General features: G+C 33.5%; 1 protein-coding gene across 2 annotated transcripts in view; it reads right to left on the bottom strand.

The window, feature by feature from the left end:
- PHYHIPL (phytanoyl-CoA 2-hydroxylase interacting protein like) overlaps positions 1-19,593 on the bottom strand; it is an 85,775-nt gene extending 66,182 nt beyond the window's left edge. The window contains exons 1-2 of one of the 2 annotated variants that reach the window (XM_047702718.1): positions 19,172-19,303; positions 13,137-13,204 (exon numbers count right to left, since the gene is read on the bottom strand). Coding sequence is in view for 1 of the 2 variants with exons in the window: in XM_047702717.1 (XP_047558673.1) it covers positions 19,172-19,277 (106 nt within the window). In the remaining variant the exon portion in view is untranslated. Of the gene's footprint in view, positions 1-13,136; positions 13,205-19,171 lie in introns of both variants that reach the window. The other variant, XM_047702717.1, reaches the window with a different exon arrangement.
- Between the last annotated feature and the right edge of the window lie 279 nt (positions 19,594-19,872).

Raw genomic sequence — 19,872 nt, 5'->3', positions numbered from 1 at the left:
TTTAGCAGAAAATTTACAAACCAGAAGTAGCATGATTTATTCAAAGTCCTGAAAGATTAAAAACTTCCAACCAATAATACTCTATCCAGCAAGTTATCATTTAGAATTTGAGAGATAGATTTTCCCAAACAAAAGCTGAAGGAGTTCACCACCAGGAAACTGGCCTTACAAGAAATATTATGTGGACTTTTTTTTAAGCTGAAAAAAGGTCACTAGTAATAAGAAAACATATGAAAGTATAAATCTCACCAGAAAGGTAATTAAATATATAGTTAAGATAGTGGGTCCATTACTTATAAATCTAGCATGAAAGTTAAAAGACAAAAGTAGTAAAACTACTCACTACAATAATTACTTAAGGAATATACAAAATAAAATGATGTAAAATGTGACATCAAAACATAAAATATGAGTGGGAGAGTTAAAATGTGGAGCTTAAGTATGTGTTCAAACTTAAGTTGTTATCAAAACATATGGTTATACATTTATACATATGCTATATGTAAGCCTCAGGGTAGTCACAAAGCAAAAATCTGTATTAGACACCAAAAAGATACAGAGAAAGTTATCTAAGCATACCACTAAATAAAGACATGAAACCATAAAGGAAGAGACCAAGAGAAGGAGGAACAGAGAGAATTATAAAACATGCAGAAGACAATTAACAAAATGGCAAGAAGTACGTATTATCAATAATGACTTTAAATGTAAATAGACTAAATTTTCCTATCAAAAGATAAAGAATGACTGAAATGATAAAAGAAACAAAACTCATCTGTATGCAGACTACTAGAGACTTACTTCGGATGTAAGACACCAACATACTCCGATTTACAACTAGATACCACCCACACCCAAATAAATAAACTGGAAGGCAATCCAAAGACGGGCAGAACAAACTATACAACTAAATATAAGTAGACAACAATATAAGTAGTGATAAAAAAGAAAAAATAAATAAAAGCAGCAAGACAAAAGAAGACAATAACTTAAAAAGGAAAACCAATAAGGCTAGCAGAAGATTTTTTGACAGAAACTTTCCAAGACTGAAGGTGAAAGTGAAAGGATGGAAAAGGATACCCCATGCAAATTGAAACCAAAACCTTAAGGTAGCTATAATTAGATCAAACAAAACAGACTTCAAAAACTAGACTTTAATAATAAATACACAAAGGTATTAATAATAATAAAGAGTTAAATCCAACAAGGGTATATAACATTTGTAAATATTTATGGAACCAACATAGAAGCATCTAAATATATAAAGCAGACATCATTAGATGGCAAAACAATAATAGTAGTGGGAGCAGGGGGACCTGAGAGGCTCCAGTCTGTTAAGCCTCTGACTCCTGAATTCAGCTCAGGTCATGGTCTCAGGGTGATGATATCGAGTCCTGTGTGGGGTTCCATGTGGGGTGTGGAGCCTCCTTAAGGTTCTCTCTCTCATTCTCTCCATGCCCCTCCCCACTTGCATGCTCTCTCTCTCAAAAAAAAATTATTAAAAATATAATAGTAGAGGAATTTAATACCCCACTTATATCAATAGATAGATCACCCAGACAGAAAATCAATAAGGAAACACTGAGCTTAAACAACTTGTTAGACCAGGTGAACTTAACAATGCTTTATGTAAACATTCCATCTAAAAGCAACAGAATATACATTCTTCTGAAGTGCACATGGAATATTCTTCAGTATAGATCATATATTAGGCCACAAAAAAAGTCTTAATAAATTTAAGAGGATTTATATCATATCACATATCTTTTCTGACCACAATGATATGAAACTTGAAATCAATTACGAGAAGAAAACAGAGAAGTTCACAAAACTATGGATATTAAACAACATGCTACTGAACTTCAGATGAAACAAAGAAAAAATCAAAATAGAAATTAAAAAAAATACCTTGAGACAAAGGAAAATGGAAATATAATATACCCAAAACTAACAGGGTGCAGCAAAAGCTTCCAAGAGGGAAGTTCACACTGATAAATGTCTATATCAATAAATAAGAGAAATTTCAAATAAATAACATAACAACTCAAAAAATTAGAAAAAGAAGAACATATTAAGACAAAAGTTAGGAGGAGGAAGGAAATAGGTTAGAGCAGGAATAAATAAAACAGAGAATAAAAAGAAATGGAAAGGATCCATGAAATGTAAAGCTGTTCATTGATAAGATAAACAAAACTGATAAATCTTTAGCTGGACTCACCAAGGGAAAAAAAGAGAGGACACAAATAAGTAAAATCATGAATGAAAAAGGAGATGTTACAACTGATACCACAGAAAGAGAAGGGACCTTAAAAGACTATTGTGAAAATTATATGCCAACAAATTGGGACAGCCTAAAAGAAATGGATAAATTCCTAGAAACATGTAAACTTACCAACACTGAATCATGAGAAATAGACAATCTGAACAGAGCAATTACTAGTAAGGAGACTGAATTAGTAATCAAAAACCTCCCAACAAACAAAAGTCCAGGACCAGAAGCTTCTCTGGTAAATTCTACCAAACATTCAAGGAAGAGTTAATACCAATTCTTTTCAAACTCTTCCAAAAGATAAGAAATAAGACTTACAAGCCCTCTTACAAGGCCTGAATTACTCTTATGCCAGGACCAGGCAAACATGCCACAAGCAAAGGAAACTACATGCCAATATCCCTCATGAACATAGATGTGAAAACCCTCAACAGAATATTAACAAATCAGATTCAACAATACATTACAATAATCATATGCAGTGACTTAAGTGGGATTTAGTCCGAGGACTCAAGGATGGTTCAATACCCACATATGAATTAATATGATATAGAATATTTATAAAACAAATGATAAAAATCATATAATCACATCACAGACAAAAAATATTTCACAAAATGCAACATTCATTATGATAATATGCTCAATTAAGTGAGAATACAGGGACTGTATCTCAACATAATAAAGGCCATGTATGACAAACCTAGAGCTAACATCATACTCAATAGGGAAAAGACAAAAGCTTTTCCTCCAAAATTAGGAACAACAGAAGGATGCCTACCCTCACCATTTTTACTCAAAATAGTACCGGAAGGCCTATCAAGAGCAATTAGTCAAGAAAAAGAAATAAAAGACATCTAAACTGGAAAGGAAGAAATAAAACTGTCACTATTTTCAGATGACATTACATTGAAAATTTTAGATTCCATTAAAAAAACAGTTAGAACTAAATAAATTCAGTAAAGTTGCAGGATGCAAAATTGATATACGGAAATCTATTGCATTTCTATATCCTAGTAACAAGACAACAGAAAGAGAAATTAAAAATTCAGATATAATTGCATCAAAAAGAATAAAATACCTAGAAATAACTTAACCATGAAGGTAAAGTATCTTATGCTGAATTTTATAAAACATTAAAGAAAGAAACAGAAGACACAAGTAAATGGAAAAATTTTCTATGCTCATGGATTGAAAGATTTAAAGTTGTTAAAATGTTTGTATTCCTCAAAGCAATCTGTAGGTTCAATGAATCCTTATCAAAATTCCAATGGCATTTTTACGGAAATAGAACAAATGATTCTTAAATTTGTATGGAAGCAAAAAGGATCCAAAATAACCAAAGCAGTCTTGATAAAGAGCAAAGCTGCAGGCATCACACTTCCTGATTTCAAACTATATTTCAAAGCTATAATCATCAAAACAATAGGTATTGGCACAAACACAGACACATGTATCAATAGAACAGAATAGAGAACCTGGAAATAAACCCATATGTGGTCCATTAATTTGTGACAAAGGAGCCAAGACTATACAACAGGGAAAGGATAGCCTCTTTAATAAATGGCATTGGAAAAATTGGGATAGCCACATGCAAAACAACGAAACCAGATTATCTTACATCATACACAAAAATTAACTCAAAAGGATTAAATAATTGAATGTAAGACCTGAAACCACAAAACTCTAAAGAAAACATAGGCAGTAAATTGGTCTTGGCAAAGATTTTTTGCATTTGACATTAAAAGCAAAGGCAACAAAAGCAAAAATAAACAAATGAGACTACATCAAACTAAAAAGTTTCTGCACAACAAAGAAAATCCACCACAAAAATGGAACATACTGAATGAAAGAAAATGTTTGCAAATCATGTATCTTATAAGGGGTTAATATCCAAAATACATAAAACCCATACCACTCAACAGCAAAACAAAAATAATCTGATTAAAACTAAGCAGAATATGTGAAGAGACATTTAAAAAAATATATACAGGCAGCTAACAGATGTGAAAAGATGCTCAACATTACTAATCATCAGAGAAATGTAAATCAAATATAAAAAGATATTACTTCATGCTTGTTAAATGGCTATTATCAAAAAGACCAAAAATAACAAATGTTGGCAAGGATTTGGAGAAAAGGGAACCCTTGGGTACTGTTGGTGGGACTGTAAATTGGTGTAACAGTATGGAGTTCCCAAAAAAATTAAAAATAGAAGTACCATATGATCCAGCAATTTTACTTCTGGGAATTCATCTGAAGAAACAAAAACACTAATCCAAAAAGATATTGTGCCTCTACATTCACTGCAGCATTATTTATGACAGCCAAGACATGGAAACAATCTAATGGATAAACAAAATGTGGTATATTTATGCAATATCTTTAAGCCATAAAAATTTGAAATCTTGTCATTGGTGGCAACCTGGATGAACACTGAGGGCAATACTCAAAGTGAAGTGAGTCAGACAGAAAAAGACAAATGACTTACATGCAGAATCTAAAAAAAACCAAAACCAAAAAATGAGCTAATGGATATAGAGAAGAGATTGGTGGCTGTCTGAAGAAATGGGGTGGAGTGGGAAGGGGGTGGCAAAATGGGTAAAGAGGATCAAAAAGTATAAATTTTCAGCTTAAAAAGAATAAGTCATGAAATGGAATGTTCATCATGGTGACTATAGTTAATAATATTATGCTGTATATTTGAATGTAGCTAGGAATGTGGATCTTAAAATTTCTCATCAGGAGAAAAAAAGAGTATAACTATGTATGGTGATGGATGTTGACTGGATTTATTGTGGCCCTGGTTTTACAATATATACAAATATCAATTCATTACCTTGTCTACCTAAAACTAATACAATGTCATTCATACATCAATAAAAATATATTTAAGAAATTATTTTTAATGATAAGGAAGGGGTATATAATTTTGTGATATAGCATAATATCCACCTTTGAATGTTGGTTGTATTCATTTATTACAGATATGCCATGTTGTATAAAGCAAGATGTGTTAAAATAGAATGAACAAAAATTTGTTGTTAAAAGGTTTGATCTGGTACCCCTATATTAAAAAAATCCTAACTGTATACACAAGTGCAGTCAATTCTTTAGAAATTATATACACATACTATCATACTATTATGTTATAAACATTACAGACTATGGAAAAAATAGAAACAAACTGATAAAATATGTAATATTTAAAAATAATTTATTTTTACTTATTACTAAGAGATATATATGAATACGTGCTCTTATGTTGAGAATCTCGGCTCATCATTTTATGATATAGCAATTTAAACAACCAGCTCTAGATCTGATTTAAATATCTGGTTTAAAGAGCTGTCATCATTGGAAAATATATCACAAAAGAATGGGTACATCAGAATGGAGAAAGTACATCAATAGGAGTCTTATGAAACAAATATATTTTTCATTTCTCAATTCCATATACCATTATATAAAGGTACATCATGCACATTCATTATACATGATAGTTTGATATATCTGATATTAATCTATATATATAAAGATTAATCACTTATTTTTTTCTTACTTTAGCTGAGATAAAACTATTAATAGAAGTTCTATTACTTTCTTCCATGGCCTAACTGATTAACCTATGTGTCCACTGGTGTTCATACAAAATATACTGATGGTACTTGCATAACACTTTTGAAAGTTCTTACATTGTAAATGTAAAGAATATAACTTCCCCATAAAAAGTAGTACAGTAATACAGAAAAATGAAAGTAAGCCATTTGCAGACCCTCTCAATGACAAGATAAGACAATAAAAGTGATTTTAAAAGCAAAGTAAATTCTGGGACTGAAATAAGTTATCATATTTTATATTGTTGGTATAAAAACATTACTCAATGCAAATGTTTTACAAAACTACTTGTTAATCTGACAAAAACTGTTCTGGGTAAAATCTTTTGCTCCTTTCTATTTTCTTACACTACCACACTCAGCTTTCTTAAGAGTCATGTTTCACTTAACAACAGTGCTTTTCAGCAATGTCCACAATAGTCAATAGCCAAACTATGGAAAGAGCCTAGATGTCCATCAACAGATGAATGGATAAAAAAGATGGGATATATATATATAGAGAGAAAGAGAGATAGATAGATATATGTAATGCAGCCATCAAAAAAAAAACCAAAAAACCATGAAATCTTGCCATTTATAACAATGTGGATGGAAGTAGAGGGTCTTAGTGCTAGGCAAAATAAGTCAATCAGAGAAAGACAATTATCATATGATCTCACTGATATGAGAAATTTGAGAAACAAGACAGAGGATCGTAGGGGAAGGAAGGGGAAAATGAAACAAGACGAAACCAGAGAGGGAGACAAACCATAAGAGATTCAATCTCAGGAAACAAACTGAGGGTTGCTGGAGGGGAGGGTGGTGGGAGGGATGGGGTGCTTGGGTGATGGACATTGGGGAGGGTATGTGCTACAGTGAGCACTGTGAATTGTGTAAGGCTGATGATTCACAGAACTGTACCTCTGAAACAAATAATATATGTTAATAAAAAAAACAGTGCTTTTAACATTTCATAACAGTTTCGTGTGTTCAAAGAAAAGGAAAAAATTAAAGAAATGTTGACAGAAAGCTGGACAAGTTTGTAGACTCCTAGATAAACGATACAAGTGTGAGATTTTAAGAGTGTTTTTGAAACTTGTCAGCACAATTACAATCTAGCTACATTTGAAATGGCCTGTAAATAGATGGAAGCTAAAAATCTTTAAATTTTTGCTATCTAATATATACCTCCCCTCATAAAAATTTCATAGACATTTTAAGACACCACTATTTAAGAAAATTTATTTGGTATTATATTTCAGTGCCATTTTGCCTTTCTGTCAAATTCTTCTGCAGGAAACAATTAAGAATATTATAAAAATGACAGAAAAACACTATGGTAGGGAAAATAATTACTCCCTGATTAATGTGTTTTGTAAGTTTATGTTTCATGTCAGGCTTTCTTAAAGGACAGAGTACCTGTATTTTAAAGTGCAATGAAAATAAGTAAATACACACATACATTATTTGTGCTAAGTAGCATCATGCATATACCCAGGGAAATATATTTAAGATTTTCATTAAAATATTAATACATTATCATGAAACCAAAAGGACTCTATATGTCAGAAAACTAAAATTGTAAAGTCTTAATATTACAGGCAGAAAATGAAAAAAAAATTTCTTCAAATGATTATGAAGTACAGGACAATAGGCTCAAAGGAAAAGAGGCTAAACACTCAGCCTTGAAAAAGTCATGCTACAAAAACTGTATTTATTAAAAACAGAAGGTTTATCTAAGCTGAAACATAAAGAATCTGCAAAAAAACACCGCACAAAAATTAAGTGTAAGACTATATCCTATTTAGTCTAGCCATTCAATAAAAACCCTAGAACACATTAAAATTAGTGGATTCAAATCAAAAGAAAATCTTGGAAATATACATTCACCATGAAAGCCTTAGAAATACCTTTGGTGAAGACTTTTTCTTTGGGCTACAATGTCATTATTCTTCTGCTAATTTGAATTCCAACAGTTCGTTTATTTTATGCACTGCAGACTATGTTGCGAAAGAGGGAAAAATTACTCTAGCATATTTCCACAGTAAACACAGATTATCATATACTTAATTCCCTCTCTAGTAAAAATAAGGGAGAGAAATCTATCAAGTACAGAGTTTAGGCCAATTGTATTTCTCCCATGTTAACTGCCTCAAATAACCACACCCAAGCCAAATTTGATTATATCAAAAATAATTAATTTTCAAATACTCTTTTTAGACACCCAAAATAAAAGAGACCAGCATTCAAATTTACTTACTCTAATGAGCAGTTCAACAGTTTGACATGGGTCTAAAGGACTGACTAGAGGATGAAGTAAAGAAAACCTACAAAGGAGAAACAAAAAACCAGAAAACCATCTTTATCCTCAAACACTCTGCCTATGAGACGCAGATGGGACCTTTCTTAACAGTCTTCTGGTCATTTCCTTCTAGGCATTGCACAGGCATCTGAAACCTAATTTGTCCAGAAAAAGGTTTTAATAGCTTATTATCAAGGCCACTCTTTCATATTCCCTCCAACCAACAAACTACTTTATTTACTGGTTTCAAAATACACCCAGTCTCCAAATTTGGCAAATCAATCCATCAGTAACAACTCCTTTCTTGTATCTCTCACTTCAAGTTAATCACAGCCAAGAGATTTTTACTTTAACTTTTTTCTGTCATTTCTGACATTGCAACAAATATGTTAAATTTGTAAACTGTTACCAAAAAAACTGAAATAAAACATTGGCATATGTCTGAAAATAAGAGAATAAAAATTATCCACCACATACAGTTGATTAATTCAAATGCTGAGATTATGTAAAATCTTTCCAATTTAAGTGCATGAGAATAGGAAAGTGGCAGGCTTCTCTACTTACTTATGTAGAAGTTTTTCAAACAGAGAAATTTAAGAATGATAAGGTAACACACAGTGGAGAAGAAAATTTTAATGTCTAAGTCAGTTTTTTAACTCATGATCAACTGATTGTCAGAAATATTGAGATAACTATATAAAGGAAAGTAGAAAAAATTTTAAAATTTCAGGAGTGGTAGCTCCTATGAAAGCTATTGCCAGCTTCATTAAGTAGTAATTGTTTACTAATAAGAATTCGACATTAAGCTATTTCAAAATAGTTTTAAGTAATCATATATAGACCATCATTTAAGTTGAAGGGTTTTTTCCTAAGCTAATTATAATACCTGAATAGGAAATTTCAAAATTCATTTTTCATACCAAACTTAGGCAGCTATCCTGAAAAAAGATATAAATACTCCAAAAGAAATAAGAAATACTTTATTAATTTAAAAACACTTTTTATGGGGTGCCTGGGTGGCTCAGTGGGTTAAAGCCTCTGTCTTCAGCTCAGGTCATGATCCCAGGGTCCTGGGATCTCTCTGCTCAGCAGGGAGCCTGCTTCCCCACCCCCCGCCTGCCTCTCACCCTACTTGTGATCTCTAGCTGTCAAATAAATAAATAAAATCTTAAAAAATAAAAATAAAAAAAATGAAAACACTTTGATAAAGATTTAAAATAGAAATACCATATAATCCAATAATTCCACTACTGGGTATTTACCCAAAGAAAGTGAAAACACCTTGTCAAAGATATGTGCATACATATGTTTACTGTACCATTATTTATAATAACCAAGATATGGAAGCAACCTAAGTGTTGACCAATAGATGAATGGGCAAAGAAGATGTGATATATACATATGAGTATTACTCAGCCATAAAAAAAGAATGAGATCTTGCCATTTGCTACACCATGGATGGGCCTAGAGGATATAATGCTCAGTGAAATAAATCAGAGAAAGGCAAATATTATATGATTTTACTTACATGTGGAATTTAAAAAACAAAACAAAGGAGTAAACAAACAAAAAACAGAAACAGAACCATAAATACAGAGAACTGATGGTTGCCAGAGGGGAGGAGGAGATAGGAATGGGCAAAATGGGTAAGCGGAGTGGGAGGTACAGGTTTCCATTTATGGAATGAATAAGTCAAGGGGATGAAAGGTACGGCAAAAAGTATATAGTCAATAGTATTGTAATAGCATTGTATGGTCTGTGGTGAGCATAGCATAAAGTATAGAGTTTTGCAATCACTATGGTGTTCACCTAAACTACTGTAACAAGGTATAACAGCTATATTTTAATAAAAAAGGAAAAATAAACCTTTGATAAACATCTTTTAAATATAATGAGCAGACCAATTTGATTATCTAGCTCTTTAATAAGCTGAAGAAACTCAATTTGATAATACAGTCACAATGTACTTAAGCTTATAAATGCAGATAAATTGTCATTAATGAAACTGATCCTTAGAGTTAAGCTTAGTCATGCAAGTAAAATAAATTTAACTGTTCTGAAATTTTAAGAGATCAGCACAAAGGTATGAACTTAAAAAAAATGTGCCAAAAATATCTCAGAGTATTACAAGATACATTATTTTCTCACTGAACAATGAAAAAATGAACTGACTGATGAAGAGATTCCATCACCTCCCTCCAAAAGGAACACTTACTCTTTGATTCAACTTGAAAAAAAAAAATTCCTATTTCTATTTAAGTCTGAATCAGTTTATTTGAAGAGTATCCTGAGAAAGCAAAATGAGCTTAAAAACATTAGCAATTATCATGATCTATTTGTGTGAACCAGAATTCCCTAGGCATAATGTAATAAAAATAAAATACAGAAATAAAGTGAATTTTGAGGCTGACAGAAAATAGTAACTTCCAAGTATAAATAATTTTAATTTCTCACTATTCTCATTGACTGAACTTATTGAAAAATATTGTTCAGTTTGAAATTATAGGATAGATGTGCACTAATTAAAAGCTAATTTTACTTGCTAGAGTTCTACAAAATGTTTTAAAAAAAGGGTTCTCTAAAAATTAGAAAGTTTCAAATCTACTAACAAGATTCCAAACTCCTAATCATGGCATAAGCTATTTAGCCCTAACTAGTTTTCAGCTTATTTTCCCACAAGGAACATTTCTTTTTTCCATCAATACTAAATGCTATGTATTGCTAGAACATGCATGATTTTATGCCTTTATATATGCTCTTATCTCAACCAGAAATGCCCTTCCCCACTTCTCCTGGCAAATTTTTTTCTTTTAATAGACAGAAAATAATGTTGCTTGCTCCGTAAAGCTATCTTGAGAGACTCAAGACAGGATTAACTTTCTCTTCTTCACTGTATTATAATATTATCACGTTATTCTATTTATCTATTTAAATTTATTGTCTCCCTAAATGCCAGAAAATCCTTTAAATGCAATGATTCAAGTTACATTCATTCATTATTTTCCTGTTCTTAACACAGACCCTAAAGCTAGAATACTCACAAATAAATAGAAAAAAATTATATACAAGTAGAAGAACAAAAGGAAACAATCAAACTCAATAACTTTAGTACCTAAAAATTAATCATTGAACAAGAAGAGAATGGTACTATCTTCCAGTCATTAAATTCAAAGTGTGTTTATCTTTATCAAAGTGTTTTATTCAAAGTGTGGTCTACAAACTATTTACCAGGCTCTGATGAGATAAATATAAAAATTAGAATTAAGCATTTGGAAACTTTATTTGACAGAGATTTTCATGTTTGTTGAATCTTTTAGAATCTTTTAAATTTCATTTTTCTAATAATTCATTTTATTATATTTTTGAAAGACGAATAAGTCCTTGACTCTTAAAAAAAAAAAAAAAACCCTTGACTCTTTTTCAATGAGAATTTTCTTTTCAAGGACGAATATGATATATACATAAATTGTTGTAATATGTATAACTATCCATATTTCTCAAAGTTCACATCATCATCTTTGATACTTTAAAACTTATCTATTGATAGAATTATAACTGTGCCTGGAAATGCTAATGCATAACTAGTATTTCTTTCTAAAGTTATTTACATGAAAACTAGATTTTAACTTAAAATCAGGGCTTGTTTCTTTCACTGCTCATTAGACCCAAAGGCATCTCTGACTGACTCTATATAGCTGTCTACCTGACCTGCAGTATCTCAAAACCCCAGTAAAAACAGAATGTTTTAAAATAAAAACAGAATGATTATACAATTTTTTTCAGAAACTCTTCTTTCAGTATTTTCAAGATTAATTAGTCTTTACTAATAAAGATTAATCTATTTTCTCATCCCTCTACATTAGGAGTTGGCAGATGTTTCCTGTAAAAGACCAGATAATTAAATATTTTAAGGTTTGTAAGCTATATGGTTTACTGTCCATATGGTCTACTGTCACAGCTACTCATCCTTTGTAGCAAGAAAGCAGCTACAGACAATATGTAAACGAATGGGCATGGGTCTGTTCCAATAAAATTTTACTTAGAAAAACTGGCAGTGGGTTTTCAATTTGGCCCAAGGACTGTAACTTGCTGATGCCTCTTCTATACCATAGGTATAACCTATCATGTAGTAATATTAAAAAACTGCTGCCATTCTTGATCTAGTGTTCCATGATTGATTGATTGTGTATATGATGTGCTATGTGGTGACTAACATAACACAATAAAAAAAATGATAAAATGAAGCAGAAAAAAAAATATTTATTTGACAAAACTTCAAAAAACTGCCATTCTTGTTTGCATTTATCATCAGCTTTTAAAATTTTAAAGACTAACAGATTCACCAACATTCAAGTTGATAAAACAAAATACTATTTTTCAAGAAAATCAAAGTAAGTATATTGAAAAAAATTTTGTGCTTTGTCTTTAACAGCGTATGTCTAAAAAAAGCTATAAACTTTTCATACTATTATTAGATAGCAACACTCCCACAGGCTATAGAAAACAAAAAGACAGATTTATTTACACTAGTTGCCACAACCACTACAACAAACAGCATATAGGCAAAAATCTCCACAGAAAAACCCTTATATTATTTTTGTTAATTTTTTTTAAAGATTTTATTTACTTATTTGACAGACAAGTAGGCACAGAGGCAGGCAGAGACAGAGAGAGGAGGAAGAAGGCTCCCCGCTGAGCAGAGAGCCCCATGCGGGGCTCTATCCCAGGACCCTGGGATCATAACCTGAGCCGAAGGCAGAGGCTTTAACCCACTGAGCCACCCTTAACCCACTGAGCCACCCTACCCTTTTAAAATGAACTACAAACCTGGTGCAAATAGTTATAATACCACAAAAAAAAAACTTACTACAATAAAATTCAGAGTTATAATTCTTTTTGTTCAACCCACATCTATGGAGTAACTTCAAAATCCTGATATCTTGTCTACCTTTTTTTTTTTTAAACAAACCTGGAATGTAGATTTACTTCATCTTTAGAGTTCAAAGTTGGCCTTCTCCAGCATGTAATCACTCTTTCCTTTAAGGGGTGAGATAAAGAGCTGACCAGAAGTCACTCTAAAACTGGAGTCAAACCCTAATCATCCCTTTTCCACTTAGTTTAGTATTCCCAGTGAAATATATAGTTCTATGAACAATTATCTTTATTATTCTAGAACTCCTTTCCCCGGAACATAAATTGCTAAATGTTTCCGTTTCCAAGGAAGTCTCTTACTGTTAGATTCCAAATGTCTTAATATAAATGTTCTTTTTACTTTACTTCTGATTACCCAGACTTAAATCCTAAAATTACTCTTTATCACTTTTCATACTGCTTGAAAATTCAATCACAAAGTTAATAATTATTTTTGGATTTCTTTTATACCCTTGCCACTCACTATCTTTCCATAAACAGAACATACTGATATTGCCTATCTATTTTTTCCTGTTAAAAACTCTTCAATGCTTCTATACATTTCTACTAGAAGTCTTCCACAAATATTGATTTTACTTCTCAAATGTATGTGTATAAAATAGAGCCTGCTTAAAAAGACAATTTAACCACTGTATAATAGTAATAAAATATGTTAAAAGATATTAAAGAATAAGGCAAATGCTTTAAAATAGTAAAAACAGAAATTTCATTTAAAATTACAATTTACATAAAGATTACATAAAAAGATTCTTACAGAGAAATTTAACAGAAGTAGAAAATAAACTCACGAAAAAGACAAATGCTGTAAGGAAAAACTAAAATGCATTTACTAGGGGCAGAGAAGGAAATCAGAAAATGGAAGGATTATCCTTACTGATACAGCAGCTGCTATTACTGAAGTCCAAGATAATATATAAAAATAATCCGTAAACTATACTCACATAAAGTTAAGGAAAGATCCAGACTGGGCCTAAATGAGGGGGAATATCAGAAGTGAGAAACCAAGTAAGTTAGAAGTTGTCTAGATAGTATTCTACAGAGTGAATTTCTGATTGGCTTACCTAGGCAACAAAGCAAGTTGCCAGTGTTACTACTTAAATCAGTTATTCTACCACTGGAGGGAGTCTGGTCACATATCCTCTGATGTGACTTACACTCTAATAACTTCATCTTCTCTGGAAATGAATTAGAACCCCTACCAAGAATATGAATTGGTTTAACATAATCTGATGACTTTAAAGCTTTTTGTTTGTTTCTTTTAGTTTTTCTTTTATTTTTGTTGTGTTCCATACTCACTAAGTAAAAATTTACAGCATCTCTACAGTCCTATCTGGGTCAAAGAAATGAATCCAGAGGTCACATGTGCTGGTACACATCTATCCTTGGGGAAAAAAAATCACAAAGAAAAAAATGTTAAATCAAGAACAGAAGGTTCTGATACAAATACCTACCCAAAGCAGATATCAAGGTCACACAGTGCATGAAATGCAGCAAACAGAAGGTTTGAAGTAGAAGCTGAAAAGAGCTTTTAGGATTAAGGCTGACAATGATATTAGTGATGGATAGATAAATATAAGTAAAGGATAGAGTACTGTAACTGTGGTTTTAAAGTTAACTATTTTTTTAATTCAGAATTTACAGTTTCCACTGTCTACTCATGAAGTCGAAGTGACATTAAAAGGATTTATTAAGTAAACAAAACACAACTGAAATAAAAAACGAAGACCTAAACGTTGGACTGAAAAAAAAAAAAAAACAGAAAAAACAGTAGCTGCACTCAAGATGTTATGTAGAGAATAATAGTCCATTTACAATGATAATTGTTATAAACAGTCCATTTATAATAATAATCATTTTGTGTCAAGAATTATAAGAAATGATAGAAAATACTCCATGTAATTATTTTAAAAATCCTACAGGATTGACATTATGCCCATTTTACATGAGAAAGCTTAAAACTAAAGACAGGTTAAGTAATTTGCTTAATGTATCTATCAAGAGCCAATATTCTGTCAGAGGTGTCTGATTCTAAAATGCTATTGCCACTATCATATGAATGTCAGTGAGACGGAGCAATGACTACTGTGTTCTTGTACTATTAAAGGTAACAGTTATGGGTACTCTTCCTAGATGTCTGCTTCAGAAAATGTCATTAAGGATTATCTAATACAGCACTGTGCTAACTAGTAAGCATTCCTGTGTTATATTTCCAAAGTTAAAATTTGTTTAATTCATATATCAATAGGCATTAAAAAGTCATAACTGATTTATAATTTAGTTGATATGATAATGTCAAAATTAAAAGGAATTTATCTTTTTTTAAATATGTAAAAAAGAGAAAACCTTTTTCTCTTTTTCTTCATAAAACTATTGTTAGACACAAAGACACGGAAATCTGTCAGGTCTCTATGCAATTTCCTTAAAATGTATTCCCTTGCTGAATAATATCATAAACTCCATAAACTGTATCTAGGCAGTCATAAAATGATCATGGAAATAATACTTGTTAAACGTAGGAAGGCTTGGGGTGGATTTAAGTGCTATACAACAAATTAATTTTGTATTTTCTTCCTTGCTATTATAACAAGAGTGAAGAGGACTTGGATGCAAATGTAAAACAACATATACATAAATCTTTCCCTTTCAGCAAGGAAAGCTTTGAGATATTATATATATATATATATATATATATATATATATATATATATATATATATATTTATACACACACACACACACACAGGCTTCAAGATATGTACCTCTCTCTCTCTCTCCTCTCTCTCTCTATATATATATATATGATTTTATGAAAAATGAAGAGAAGTAATGTAGAATGCCGTGTGTGGGATTGGGTACTGTTCTGTCTTGTCACAAGTTATTTACAATCTGAAATATCTATGTGAAGAAACAAACTGGAAATGGATTCCCATATCATCAATGCTTCCCAATGAGCAATTAGTTATTTTTTTCATTCAACTTCCTTGGAAAATCTACAGTTAAAAATAGATCATATATGCAACTTGAGGATACTTCAACACAGCAGAGACGGAGGAACAGAAACACTCTCCTACTTGAAAAGAGATTACAGAAAGTACTAGATTTATAGCACATATTCAGAGGTTTCCTAGTAGAAGTCTATCCAGCATCCTTATTTTGAACCAGTGACATGTAGGCAGAGACCATAAACTAGCAACTAAAGCGCACATGCCAAGGATAAAAGTACACATGAAATAACATCTGTGTAGAAGAACCCTCTTGATTAATTAAAAAATCCAATTATGTGACCACTTGGATTCTATTCCAAATTCTTCCAACTGTTAAATATTTGGAGAAACTATTTTAAAAAGGAAACATTGTGAATTATTGCTAATTATGTAAATGGATTAATTTATAAGAAAATAACAAGTGGAAGAAAAAACATACAAAAGCCAAGGAAACATAAGAGAGGCATACAGTTTACCAGCAGCTACAACTCTTAATTGATGAAATATATGAAACATTATAAAATTAAAAACATCTCTAAGTGGAGAGAGTAAAAGGAAACATATATTTAACAATAGTATTATATTTCCCATTCTATCTACTTCCAAGAAATTTGTGCTCATTTTTTTCCAATACCAGATTAATGGTAGAATACAGTAAAGAGCAAACAAAATAAATGTATTTCTATGACCATAAAATTATGAAAATTTAGCACTTTTTATGTACTCGAGCATATAACAGATCTTCTGCCACATCTTAATCTTTCTGTTATATATTAACAGAAGGAAAATAATGAGACTAAGAGGAAGTGAAGGGAGTAAATAATACCTAGCTGAGTATTTCTGAGTATTTCTCAATATAAGATTAAGATAAATAAGGTCTGCTTGACAAACTTAATGCAACATTTTTAAATTGTTCTGCAAAAAAAAAATAAAAACTACACATTTTGGAATTGACATGTAGAGTCACAAAATAAAAAGTTAGATATTTAAAACATCTTTACACAAGCTATTCCTAATTTCTAATATTTTTAATAGAAGAGTTAGCTCTTTGTATTTCTTGATGTATTTTATAAAATGAAACCCTATTAATCGATGTTGAATCATTAGAAGTCTGCAAATAACTTATTTTCATGGATACTGCTAAGTGCCAGCACCCCCCTATTAAATGTTACATAATTTGTTCACTTTGCAGGATTTATAATGTGAAGTGAAACAACTAAAAAATATTACCAAAATAAAATAGCTACTACTCTACGAGAAGAGACCACACAAATGAAGCACTAGTTTTTGTTACCGTTAATTCTGTAAACTTCATAAAAAAGAAAAAAAAAACCCTTTATTTCCCCTGGTATCTTTGAAAATGTGGTAAACGCAATTTTCAATATTAAGATTATGGGGTTCTGAGGAGTAATAATGAATTACAGTTATTTCCAATAACTACAATAATAAGCTTTTGATAAATCACTAAAGTAAATGAAAATGAAATCTACTTTTACTAGATTCTTGGTTTTCTGTCAAACCAACATAGGAAAATCAAAACATTTATAATGGTAACACCAGAAAAAGTCATCTCACAAAAGCATAAACTAAAACCCATAAAATTTCATATGTGGTATATTAAAAATAATCTCTATAGTTTAATAATGCAAATTTATATATGGAATACCAAAATGATTACTTTTTTAAGATGCTATAAATATGTGTACCTATTACTATGGTGACCTAAGGATAAAGGAATTATAAACAGCTTTTGCAAGAGTAGTTATTTATCAATACTATACCTTTTCCTTTACAGTGGCTTTGGCTTCAAAGGTCAGTTATTCTGTGTCCTAAATTTATTAATAAACACGAATTCAGTGTTCAGTAAACCTAAACTATACTATACAGCAACACCTAATCAAGTTATTTGAATGACTTTAGAAACAAGACCTCTGCTCCCTATTTGGATAACATACTGATAAATTTGATGACCTTATTGTGAGCACACTAGTATTTTTACATAACCTTGGCTGAAAAATATTTTTAAATCATCGTCTCTATACACTGTTAATCACTGATTCCATTAATAGCCAAAAGTGTTCAGACTCATCTTGACAAGTAAATTGTTTTTCCTTTGTCAGATGTTCAATTTTACAATTATTTGGCCAATCAACTACTAATCAGAGACTCTTTTACAAATGAAGTTTATTCTACATCACTGAAATCGCACTGACTCTTGAACTACTCCATATAACACGGAAGCACTACAAGCTGCCCATATTGCACACAGTACTAGCTTATCTCTTTAACGCTCAAACCTGTGTTCGATCACTTCCTTCTTTAGGAGACTGCCAACTTTACCAATAGAATAAGCTATATAATATCAAGACACAATGGTGAGTACTCGCCACATATTCTGTACCACAGCAGATGTATTAGGCCACTTCTTTACCGATTTTTGGCAGTTTCTGAATCACAGCCCCAAGCCATGAAGCTTGTGGCTGTCCTTGGTGCTGAAACGCACTCTTTCCCCACCCCCCGCGCCCCTTCACTGAAAAACCGTCATCCCCCCCGTTTGAGAGCATAAAAAGACTAATGAATTTGGGGGGGGGGTCTAAAGAGGGAAGGTTAAAAAAAAAAAAAGGAAGTGATAAGTTTCTGGGCTGAGAATGCTAACTAGCGTGCGCGGGTGGAGAGAGGAAAGAAGGGGTACTAAAAGCACCCGGAGGGCATTTCCCCTTTGGTTCGGGTAGACCCTGGAACCCCGGGACTGCGGCACGATCGGAAACACCTCGTCCCAGGCAGAAGCGGGAACGGCGCCCTCGCCCGGGCAGCTCCTCTGAGCGGGACCAGGCGGGCGAGGACGCCCAGGGGCGCCGCGGCCAGAGACTAACGCGACTTTGCGCGCCAACGAGCGAGCCCTGGGGTCCTTTTGTTTCTAGCGTCTGAGGGGAGGGCGGATGAGCGGAGAGGAGCCCACCTGTATTTATTTGGAAAGGGGGACAACAAAAGACCCTGATGCCCCGGCGAGCAGGGTAGGCAGAGTCGGGGCGGCCGCGGCGCCTGGCCGCGGGCTCGGCCCCTTTCCTCACAGCCCCCGTCGCTCTTACCGTCCCGGTCGCACAGCTGAATGGCCTCCAGGCTGAGGTTTTTGATCACCTCCTCACAGGGGCTGGTGGGGCTGTTGAGGGTATGATCCAGGCGCGGCACCTCCATTTTTCCAACTCCCTTCTCAAACCCGCCTGCTTCGTATCCAGGCTCTCTGGGTGGACGGGGTGGGAGAGAAGGGCGGGAAAGGGTAGGGAGTGGCGGAAGGAGGGAGAGGAGGCCTGGGGGGCGGCTCCGAGGGGCCGAAGCTGAGCCTCTGGGCTAGAGAGCCGAGGCCGAGGGGACGGCCGAGGCAGGAGCTGCGGGGAGTGTGAAGCTCGGAGAGACCGAGAGGGGACCCGACGCGAGAGCGGGAGGCGCGCGCTCCCAGCGGGAAGGGGACGCCTCGCGCGGGGAACGTGAGGGAAAAGGCCGGGCGCGCGCACGCGCGCGAGAGGACGCGCCCACCTGCTGGCGCGCGGCTCTCCTCCTTCCCCGCCCTTCCACGCGCACGCGCCCCCTGCTGCCCTCGCGCCTCAGCCACCGCAACCCCAGCGCGGAGTGTCGGGCTGCGAGCGCCGGAAACGGCGGGCCGCTGGGGGTATGGTGGGCTGGCTTCGCCCTCTTTTCTGGTGTGGGTGGTTTGTTGTCCTTCCCCTCTTCACAGGGTCAGTTGCACCCAGGTTGGCTCTGGGGAGTGTGCACAGGGAGGTGAGAAAAAGCA

This window comes from Lutra lutra, chromosome 14 (assembly GCF_902655055.1).
Source record: "Lutra lutra chromosome 14, mLutLut1.2, whole genome shotgun sequence".
NCBI classification, from domain to species: Eukaryota; Metazoa; Chordata; class Mammalia; order Carnivora; family Mustelidae; genus Lutra; species Lutra lutra.
Note: the sequence above shows the minus strand (reverse complement) of the source record. Positions and strands in the feature narration are given on the sequence as shown.